Source organism: Pteropus alecto, unplaced genomic scaffold, assembly GCF_000325575.1.
Source record: "Pteropus alecto unplaced genomic scaffold, ASM32557v1 scaffold76, whole genome shotgun sequence".
In the NCBI taxonomy this organism is placed as follows: Eukaryota; Metazoa; Chordata; class Mammalia; order Chiroptera; family Pteropodidae; genus Pteropus; species Pteropus alecto.
The window spans coordinates 2,761,276-2,772,997 of NW_006443138.1; the positions used below are offsets into that span (position 1 = coordinate 2,761,276).

General features: G+C 36.7%; 1 protein-coding gene and 1 pseudogene across 4 annotated transcripts in view; one reads left to right on the forward strand and one right to left on the reverse strand.

Moving 5' to 3' along the window:
* Window positions 1–6: 6 nt before the first annotated feature.
* The window catches only part of RXYLT1 (ribitol xylosyltransferase 1), a 20,739-nt gene continuing 9,023 nt past the window's right edge, over window positions 7–11,722 (forward strand). For all 4 annotated transcript variants that reach the window (XR_003043600.1, XR_003043601.1, XM_025041039.1 and 1 more), the window contains exons 1-3: window positions 7–332; window positions 1,220–1,375; window positions 6,098–6,200. Coding sequence is in view for 2 of the 4 variants with exons in the window: in XM_025041039.1 (XP_024896807.1) it covers window positions 164–332; window positions 1,220–1,375; window positions 6,098–6,200 (428 nt within the window). In the remaining 2 variants the exon portion in view is untranslated. The remainder of the gene's footprint in view (window positions 333–1,219; window positions 1,376–6,097; window positions 6,201–11,722) is intronic.
* Window positions 2,443–3,270, reverse strand: LOC112472276 (annotated as a pseudogene).

Here is an 11,722-nt window from a genome sequence, read left to right on the forward strand (position 1 = left end):
GCCTGGGCGGGGCAGAAGACCCGCCTGCCAGGCGAGTTCTGGTGACTCCCTGCGCCATGGCCCGGGCCTACACCGGAGGCCGCCGGGGCCGCGGCGCTGAGTGGCGGCGTCTCCTTCAGCCCCGCTCCTAGGCGGCCGTAGCCGGACGGGAAGCCTAAGTGGGATGCGGCTGACGCGGAAACGACTCTGCTCGTTTCTCATCGCCCTGTACTGCCTTTTCTCCCTGTACGCCGCCTACCACGTCTTTTTCGGGCGCCGCCGCCAGACGTCGGCCGCGTCCTTGCGGGGCCTCCGGAAGGGGGCGGCCCCGGCGCGGGACAGGCGTGGCCGAGGTAGGACACGGCTTGGCGGCCTCAGAGCCCGGCCGCGCACCTCCACGCGGAGTTGCGGGGACCTGGCGAAGCCGACCGCGCGGCCGGGGAATCTGGCTCGGATCTGGGATTGCGCGCGGACCCTGCGGTGCGCTTTTGCTCCGTCTGCTCCCTTTAACCTGCTCTGGGCTAGGGATTGGAGGGCGTACCAATGCTTTGATCCTCTTCCGCATCCGCACACCATCCCCACTTCCTATCCCCAAAACTGACAGGCATGCACACCTTTAAAACTTGTCTTAAATATCCAAGACGTCACAAAATGCCACAGATTCTCGGGAATGCCGCTGAGTTTAAGACATCCATTTCTATATTGAAACAGTCTTCTTTAATCATTCAGTGAGTTCCGAAGTTCAGGACCCTTTACCTCCAAGTCCTGGTCCCTGATCCTGTTTTTTGACCTATGTCAGGATCGGATTCAGGCTCACGGTCCCTTTTCTGCAGAATTTTGCACAATGGTTTCTAAAATTGTTGGACATTACATTCTGAAGTCAAGTTTTTATGTTTAGGTTACGTGTATACACGGTCTATTAAAAAATTGCGAAAGTTAAACTTGTAAAGTGATACGTATTATCCAGTTATTTTAGAAGGTTTTTAGTTTGGGAGATAATTTTGTTTTGTGTTAAGATCTCTAAGATCTTTCAGAGAAAAGGTTTAATAAAAATTAGATTCCGATTTCCTTTTTTTTTTTAATCTGTGTTTAACCCGTTCAAATTCAAGTGCTTTACCTCTTTGAAAAACTGAAGTTAGGATGAAACTAGAACTCCCTAACATCTAATTTAAATGTCTTGAATTTATCTACAACTTCAGCTCTACCTTACTGATAAACACTGTTACTCTTTTTAAAACAGTACAGTCTTCTTTGGGAAGTGAAGAATGGAATCCTTGGGAAGGAGATGAAAAATATGAACAACAACGCAGATTTAAAACAAGCCTTCAAATAGTGAATAAATCTACAAAAGGGAAAACAGACTTCCAAGTACAAATCTGGGGCAAAGCCGCCATTGGTAAGTTAATGTGTAGAACTAAGACATGTAAAAAGCATCACAAAATGTACTTTATTAATATTAAACTCAATTCATTTTAATACAATTATAGTTTATTTCATCATTTAAGGTATAATGCATTTTTTAAATTTTTTAAAATATTTTTTCTCCTTTCTGTTAGTCAACATCCATGCAAATACACATGCACACACATATTCTATTGTTGGTCTTTAGCTAAGCACAGCTTTATTTGTAGATGAAAAGAGTAGGTTGTGTAGGCATTATAGTTCAATGCCTGTGTCAACCGAAGTTTCATAAATTTACGTTTATTGGATAATTGATACACAAGTATAAGATGTGGCCCCTGCTCTTGATTGACAAACAAGTTTGAGAAACACGAACTAAATAAAGTTAAGCGAGGTTTTTTATTGATTTCTCAGAGCCTTTAATAGGCCAGTATTCATCGTCAATGTCCAAGAAGGGGATATATGTAGTTGATTAAATTTGATAGCCCACAAAAGCGTTTTGCTTGGTATCATGAAAGCCTAGCATTCTAAGTTATATGTTATGCCCAATTAGAGAATTGAACCCTCAGTTTTTAAAAGAATAGGAAAAAATTTAGTGAATTAAAAGGGGCTTTATTTAGCCTTTAAACATGAGTTGGGTTTATATGTACTGTAAGGGATATATGTAGAAAGTACCAGATGAGAGGAGAGGAAAGAGAGTATTAAGCCTGCCCATGTTGTTTCATAAATTCGTTTACACTTGGATGCAAATATACATCCTTGAAGGTTACTACTGACCTTAAATTCCAACTACCCAGATCCAGGCCTCCAACTGTCAAGTTCTAACAATTTTTTTCCTTAATTTCCTCTAATATTAATTTCTTTCAAATTACCATTTTCCATTCTAGTTTTTAATTAAATCTATATTTTAACAGGTTTTTATATTTCCAGACTTTTATTTTTTAATTCAATAAGCGCAGAGTGGCCAGATGAGTTTTATCAAACACTACTTTCATCAACCTGTTCCCCAGGTACAGTCATAGTACACCAGTTACAGATATTCTCATTTAAAAAGGGAGAAAATGGAAGTAAAATTGAGTTACTGGTCCAAGCAAATTTGAAATCCAACCAGGCAAACTTCATTAGGTTTAAAGGCCTGGGAATAATCTGTGGCTTGAAGCTTTGCTTCTGGCCTTTCAGCTCTGCCCTTGGGAGTCATTCTTCCTATTTCATGAAGGATATCATGTGTTTTCAGATCATAGTTTTATCAGCCTGTTTCCTGCAGATAGGATTTTGGGAATACAACAGCCTCCTTTCATTTCAACCTCTCAGTCCCTTTTAGTCCAAACTGGCAGTGTTTTTGCTGATACCACATTCTCAAGAACCTTGCAGGTCTCTTGTGTATGTCACGAGTATTCACTACATCAGACAAGAGCTCTTTCACAGGTCTTTCCTGAATAATCTCATCTCTGTTTCTGGCTTCTGCTGAGATTACTGAAGGAGATCCATAAACTACATATCTTATATCTTCAAAGAGCCCTCTATGTGACAATATTATGATTTTAATCAACAATTTTTATTATCTTTCATATATTTCATAGAAAAGAGAATGTGGCACATGTGGGTCAGGGTAGGACGAAAAAAATGCAGGTTTGAACACGTTGCTCGATTTACGTTGAGCAAGCTCTCTCTAACATCAAGCACAGCAGTTGCACTTGTCCAATGTTCATTTGCATACACAGCCCTGGAGCACAGCCCACCAGGCAGCAGGAGCAGCAGTTCCTCTTCCAAGAAGTACATTTACAGTCTTTGCATTTATAGGATCCAGTGCAGCTGCATGTTTCACCAATGGGGCAGGAGCAATTAGAGTCCATTTCAAGCAGAGATGAGGCAGGAGATCTAAAGCAAGAGGCAAAGAGACACTTGTGCTGGTGTAGCATGTGGTCAACATTATGATCTTTCTATCCTTCTGAGGCCAAAGGGTATTCAGTCACATCCTTGGCCTTCTCTCCACAGCATGCTTTCCTGACAGTGAATCTAAATTTTCACCTTTTTTGCATTCGGAATAGGCCAAGAATTACCCAAATCATCAAGTACTGATTCCTTTTTACTTTGTAGCTATTTCCTTTATCTCTGTCTTTCCTCTCATGTTTTACTATAATCAGCAAGAAGTAACCAGGCCAGAGCTTCAACACTTTTCTTGGAAATCTCTTTAGCTAAATATCCAAGTTTATTGTTTACTAGTTCTGCTTTCCACATAACTGCACGACACAATTCAGCTAAGCTTTCTGCTGCTGTACAGTAGTGCACCACTTAACAGGGATAACATTCTGCAAAGTGTGTCATTTGGCACTTTCATCCTTATGCGAACGTCATAGAGTGTACTTATGCAAACCTGGATGGTATAACCTACTACTGTACATGTATATGCTATGCTTTACGTGACTAGCAGCACAGTAGGTTTGTTTACACCAACATCACCATAAACACATGAGTAATACGTTGCACTCTGACTTTACAACATCGCTAGGCATAGGAATTTTTCAGCCCCATTACAAATATCTTATGGAACCAGTGTCACATATGTGATCCATTGTTGACTGAAACGTGATGCATGACTGTATAACAAGGATCGCCTTTTCTTCAGTTTCTAATAATGTTACTCATTTCTTGAGCCTTCACCAGCAATACTTTTAACGTTCATATTTCTACCAACAGTCTGCTTATGATTTAGATATTCTCTAAGATGATAGAGATTTTTTCCTACTGTGCTCCCAACTTTCTTCTGAGTTCTCACTAGTTGAATCATTAATATTTATATTTTGACCTACAATTTGTTCAAGGCAACCTAGGCCTTTTTTTAATCATACTCCTCAAAATTCTTCCATCTTCTTTCCATTAACTAATTCCAAAGCCACTTCCAGAATTTTAAATACTTGTTACATTAGTATTCTATTTTCAGGTACAATAATTTATAACTATATAATCTAGTAGTTTCCTGTAGCTGCTATAACCTATTACAAAAATTTAATGGCTTAAAACAGCACAAATTTATTATCTTATATTTCTGAAGGCAGAAGTCTAAAATATGTCCAGAAGGCTGTATTCTTTTTGGAGCCTCTAGAGGAGAATCTGTTTCCTTGCCTTTTACAACTTCTAAAGGCCATCACATTTCTTGACTCATGGCCCCACATCGCTCTGACCTCTGCTTCCACCCTCAAGTCTCCTCCCTCCTCTGACCCTCCTGCCTCCCTCTTCTGAGGACCCTTGTGATTACATAGGGCCCATCCAGATAAGCTAAGATAATCTTCCCACCTCAGCAGCCTTAATTTAATCACGTCAGAAGTCTCTTTTGCCATGTAATGTAACATATTCACAGGTTCTTGAGATTACATCCTTGGACATTTTGGTGAGGGTGGCGGGGAGCAGGATTACTCAGCCTATCACAATTAGCTCTATCTGATTGGCCAAGTCTTTAAACATGTTTGTTGTTGTTGTTGTTGTTTATGTAGATCCTTTAGTTTTAATGAAAATGAAACAAAACTCATTTTTCAGTGTAACTAAAATAAGGCTCCCAGGTTACCTCATTGTCTCCAGATTTCCTCATTGTATTACACTGCTCTCCTCTACTCTCAGAGCTTTCATTCAGTTGAAATCATGATAAAATATCAGAGGCTGCCCTAAGGAGAAAAGAATCAGTGTTATTTGCCTGCAAAGGACATCACGCAGTGAAGGATGTATGTTCAAGTGAGGAGGACGTATTATCTCCTTGACATATTGAGAGTATGTGTGTGTGTATACACACATGAGCTTTCCTGGTTGTGTTTGGCACAAAATGGTGAATCCTCCCAGTTATAATATAGAAACAGTTCTATTCATGTACAACAGGTCTTCCTAACGAATGCAATGTTGCCTCATTATAATATTGATGAGATGCCATAGGAACTTAACTCTTTTTTTCCCTCCTCTTTAATTCCCCCTACACTTCCGCCCCTGACCTATGGATGTTGCTATTTCCCCTTACGAACTGGATCTCTGAAGGCAGAGCAGCATCTCCTCCCACACACTCCCAGAGTGCACCCAGGGCCTGGGGCCATGTGCCCCCCGGGGTACTGGCACTGACACTGACACTGGCACTCGGGGGACCTGGCACGCACTAGGCGGGTGGGGGTGCCTGGTGCACACTCAGGGTATGGTCCGTGGCTCCACTTGGTGGGGCTCGAACCTAGAACCTTCTGCATGTAAAGCAGACGTGCTAACCAGTACACTATGGAGCCACCCCCACTTAATTCTTGTTGATATCAATTAGCCCATGGTAAAATTGGTTTTGTTATACATTGGTTCACTTAAAGTGGCAGAACCTATCAAGGACATTAAGTGAGAACTTTCTATAGTAATTTACATGGTGCTATAACACATTTCTAGGTAAAATAGGTAGTAAAGGTCCAGTGATAATTACAGTTATCTCAAATTTAGAGTAAGAGAGGTTATTGTCTTTAACCCATATTTTGTCACTTTTTACACTGACAACCTCTGAGTTCTGTTTCTCTTATAGTAGCTGCCATACTGTTGACTTTGAGCTATTACTTGTTAGCACTGCCTGCCAAGGGGTCAACGAGGGGGGAAAAAAATCTGGTTTCCTAGTCAAATGGTATAAAAGAACAGAACTTAAACTCATCCCACACACCAGATTAGACAGGACAGTAAATGGTTTTGTTTTTCTTTTTTTAATTACCAGGTTTGTATCTCTGGGAGCATATTTTTGAAGGTTTACTTGATCCCACTGATGTGACTGCTCAGTGGAGAGAAGGAAATTCAATTGTGGGAAGAACACATTACAGGTATTAATTGTATAACACTAACCTTTGATGTGTTGCCATTCAGTGTTTTATGTAAATACTGGAAGAAAACTATGAGGAAAATATGTTCATAGAAAATATTTCCACTTCAACTAGTGAAGAATAGAGAAATAAATCTAATGAATATGTATTTGTAGTTAAAGCTTAACTTGAACATTTTCTTACAAAATTTGAGTGCAAAATATTACTTTTTTTAACGATATGTCTTTCATTTTTATCAAAACATTTCTGATTCTATAGAAAAATTCATGTTCCACATCTTGTAACATTTAATTGTTGATGAGTATTGAACATTTCATACTTTGGATGAATAATATGTAAATTTAAAAGCATTTTCATTTTTTTTTCATATAATAGTTTTGTTCACATATTTTTATAAAAGCTTGCTATGAATTTTGGAATATTTATTTGTTAGAACATTTTATATATGAGTTCTATCATAATTTAATAGTATAGGTTCCCATTTTACTGCAGTACTCAGAAATCTTTTTTTAGATTTAATAAAACCAATATATTACTAAGACTTTTTTGAGCCTTTATTTTTATAAAACTTTTATCTATGGCTGCATATTTTCTAAAGGTTTTTCATAAATAGAATTAAGATTTTCTTTAGAAAAATCATGATCATTTTATCATATGAAAGCTATTTTCTATTAGATTTTGCTTTTTCTTGAAATAATTATTTTCAAATGCTTATTTCATGTAACAATTATATTATTAGGGAGAAAAATGTGAACCAAAGATTCTGGTTTGTATTAGGATTCCATTTCTTATAGAAATCAAGAGGAAAAGTTATAGTTAATCTCAATTCTATTTGAATTTTCTATGCTTCTTTAATTTTTTATTTACTTTATATGCACTAAGTAAGCAATTTTATTGCATGAATCTTTTCAAAGTAATCTTTCTTGAAAAATAAACAGGTTTTTCAAATTGTCATTGGTAATGATTATTTTTCTTTTCATCTCTAAGCTTCTGTAGATCTAATCCCATTCAAGAGCTTCTATATAGTCCCAAACTTAGAACAGTTGGATTTGGGTATTTGAAAGTAAATGTGTATTATGCATATAAATCTAATAATTTGGTATTTAAAAAGTAAAAGTGTTATGGTTATTGGTCTATTACTTCTACCCATGGAATTTTCAGAAAAATTCTTAAAAATTCGTAGAGAATTTAGTGTATACTGTTACTATAATGATCTCAAAGGATTTGAGCAAACAGCATTAATTCTCAAACAAAAATCTTCCCTTCTGAAATTTTTATAAATTATGATCAAATAGCAATGCTTTTTTAGAATTTAAAAGAACTATGTATTCATAGAAGTTCACAATTGTGGCAGGTGTTTTTAAACATTAAAATTTAGGCTCTAGAAAAGTAGTATACCTAATTTATTTATCCAAAATCAATAACTTCTTTGGAATTGCAAGTTTTGAGTTAAATTGAGCTACATGAGTACTAATTTCAATGTTTTAATGCTTTCATCCTTATTTAACCAAAAGTGAATCAGAAGTAATAGGTTATCTTGAAGAAAGGGAAAGAATTTCTAAGTACTATCAGGAAACTTGTAAATAAATATAAATAAATTTGTTTAAATAAACCTTTTAGTTTACAAAGAACTTATATCATTTACTTTTAGCCTCAACAACAATTCTGAAGCAGAAGTAGAAAGGATATAATTAGTGTTCCAGGGTTGATCAGGCTCATGAATGCTGATTCTTATCAACGCCTAGAACCAAAGAATGCAATCCAGAATACCAAGTAAATAACTCAGAATGGAGCTAGGACTGTCAGTCAGTCCACAGTCTTGTTTTGACTTGACCAGGACATTATTTGCATTTAGGCAGGCTACAGTTGATATCCAGTTATTTGAGGGTTGTTTGATTAAATATGGAATCCAAGTATAGGATTTAACTATGTATAGTATTCCCAAACTCTGTGTGTTTTAGAAGGAAATAAATGGCTCATCGTTCACCACTGAACCAGTAACATATACAGTCTATATGCTCAGGATATGAATACATGAATACCTGTGGGGCACATTGAACTGAGTCAGCCTAATTAAGCCCTGCCACCTCTGGGGAGTATAGCAGTGTGACTAAGTTGTTAAGATCACAGACTGCAGCCAAAATATTTCAGTTCAAAGTTCAGCTTTATCTCTTATTAGCTGTCTGACCATGGGCAAGTTTCTTATCCTCTCTGTACTTGGATTTCCTTAAGTTTAAAATAAGGCAAATAGTAGTTTCTATTTCATTGGATTGTTTTGAAGATTAAATGCATTAATAGCTGTATAGTGCTTAGTCTCTGACACGTAATAATCACTATAGAAGTTATTGTTATTAGTTTTATTATTTTTACTATTGCTTAAATAGGTACTGCAACATCTCCCTACCTTTCAGTTTTCCTTTTTCTGTGTTTCCATTGTTGCCTAAAACTCCATCATGTATCTCCCCACAAATACCTTGTTGATATATTGTTTATGTTAATATGTTGAAGTAGGTTACAGGCTAGCCTGGAATCTATTCTGTCTTTTGAAGGAACTTAGCCAATCTCTACTCACATCCATCATATGTTGATTTATGGTTTGATTTCATAGGGCAACTTTATTTTAAATTTCTTAGGAGGAATCTTACTTCTGGTCATTGTGGCCTTTGCTCATCCCCAAAGACTAACTTCAGAATCCTGTAATTTCCATGTGCAGTCATTATCATAAGATAAATAAACATCTGCTCATTTGATAAGACAAAAACAAGATGCTAACTCATTGTTATCAACATTCAATTACAGTATTTTCAAAGAGTATCCACCACATATGAAAAAATTTAACTTCTAAAGATATGACTACTATAAAAAGTTAGCTCACTACTTATCACAGTAAGTGTAAGCTTTCATAGATAATAGTTACACTACATTTAAGTTAAATAGTGGATCATAGATCAGTGCAGGTCTCAAAATTTTTGTTACACAACAAACGCAATATAGTTAATTTTTCACAATGCCCATTCTCTCACTCCAGCCAAGCTAGTGTGAGAATGGGAGTGTTCTATCATCAACACTGAATTAGAAAGGGGTGGAGCCCTGTCAGTAATGCTGGCCACAAAAGTGGGGTGAACTGGAGTAGCTATCTAAATGTAAGGGCTGCTCATGAGTTTGGTATACCTATTTTATAAAACTGAATTTTCTAAAACTCTTAACCAAAAATGATACAGAATTCAATGTCTAAGAGCCATATGGACTGTTTAGCCTGGGCACTTATTCTTTATCAAGGCATTTGCCATAATCTTAACTGGCAAATTAGTAATCTGTAACTCATTAAATATAATAATGGTACATATAGAGTATTGGTTCAGTAGTACTTGCTGAATTTAGAAAAAAATGAAAGAGTAATTATATTGGAGTCTAAAAATATATATTATTTTCACACTCAGCTTAGAACTCAGTATTTGAATAATTTCTCTGGGCTTTCTTTGTATGAAAATACTTATGGGGAGAAAAACTTTTAACTTAGCCAAACAGAAAAAGAATAAGTACAGGAAATTAGAAGTTCTAACTATATATGCTAAGAAAGCTAGAAGAGTAAATCACCATTTTAAAATTCAGTATATGAGCTCCTTAAATATGTTTATTCTTCAGTTAATAGAATTTTTTATTGATACTTGACTAATAACCTTAAGAAACTAAAGTGTACCTTGCATCATGCATAAATATGCTATAATATCTCATACATAAGCCCTACTTTAGTAAATGTATAGCTGGAAAGTTATTAAATTTAACTTTTGTAACTTGATTTGTATTTTATATGCAATAGGAGAACTTAAATTTGTAGAGCAAATAGGTCCCTTAAAGAGAATTACTGCTTATTCATTCAAGATTTACTGAGTGCCTACTAGTTAGTTCATACTAAGCTCTGAGGATTTCAAAGTGAATAAAATACTTTTCCCTAACCTCAGGGAGTTCACACACTAGTGGTTGAGACAAACACTAGTAATAATTTTCATACCCTATATAAAGCATAATGATAAGGATTTGCATACTCTACCATGTTAGTTAGGGAAATACTGAGAAAAGGCAATTAGTCCAATCTGAGTAGAGTTGGGAATATGGAGACTGTGAAGAAAGGCTTTCTAGAGGAGGTGATAGCTGAACTGAATCTTAAAAGATTAGTAGGATTTAACAAAGCAAGGAGAAGAGAGATTCTCAGCAGAAGTGACATCAGGGACTGAGAACTGAGAAGCAGTTTGGTTTGTGCAAACCATTCAGAATCCTTAGAGCATGAAGATGGGGTACGGTAAGTGAGATTGGGAGTGCAAGGCAAGGGCCAGATCATGGTGAACCTCATGTGTGACACATTAAGGCTCTTGGCCTTTATTCTTGGTCAGTGAAAAGCATTAAATATGATCAAGCAAGATAGTGATATTGTGTAGATTTCTTTACTGGCCATGTAGAAAAATGGTTTGAAGGAGACAACTGGATATGGGAAATAAGTATCAAGCAGAGAGATGTGTAACTAAGGGATGAAATAGAGAAGTGGTGATGAGGTCAGAGCCAGGAACAAATTTAAGAAATATTTTCAGGCAAAATTATCAGAATTTAGGGATTATTAGATATGAGCATGAGAGTAAGAAATGAATCTGACAAGTCCTTGGTTTCTAACTCGCATGACAGGGTAGGTGGTGTGCGATCAAGAGAAAATACAGAAATAGGAGCATGTTTGTCCACTTTTTTCTAGCCCACTGCACAATACCTGTTTGGCCCCTTCTTTCTCAGCAGTCAACCCTGCCTACTTCCTCAAGAAAATTAAGCAGATCCATAATTATTTCCCTTAACTAGCTCCTCTAACATTTACCTACACAATCTCTCTCTCTGATTCCTTGCCTAACCTCTCATTCTTTAGCTCTCCAACAATGAATCAATGTCCATGGTTCAAGATTCACTCCTTCCACCTGTGCATCCCTTCTGCCTCTTCCAAGACCTTGCTCAATTACTTCCTTGCTCTCTTTTATCTTCAACTTTCACTCATTGCTTTCTCACCTTCTCATCTGAACTTTCAAAAGAGTTATCTGCACTCACTATCACCACTTTTTTATTTACTTTGCAACCCACTGCAGTTCGACTAACACACCTCCCAACACACACAACTTTCTGAATCTTACAGGATTATATTTTTATCCCTAAAGTTTCTTTATGTAGATCTGTGCTTCCTAGACTGTGTACTGAGGCACCCTGGGGCCTGATAAACTCTCCTGATAAAAAATATTTTTAGGCACATTCATGTCTTACCTAGTTAAAAATCAAAATGAAATATTATTAGATAATTGTCAGTGTTATCCATAGTAAAATGTTTGTCTTTAAAAAAATAACAAAGTTTGTATGGTACTCTTTAAAATAGTTTGGGCATATGATCTGAATTGGCTTAATGTCAAATAACTAAGTTTGAGTCCCAACTCTGTCATTTTTTATCTAGTGTCTGCTAGCTTTATGCAAGTCATACAACCTTTCTCAAGGTTTTC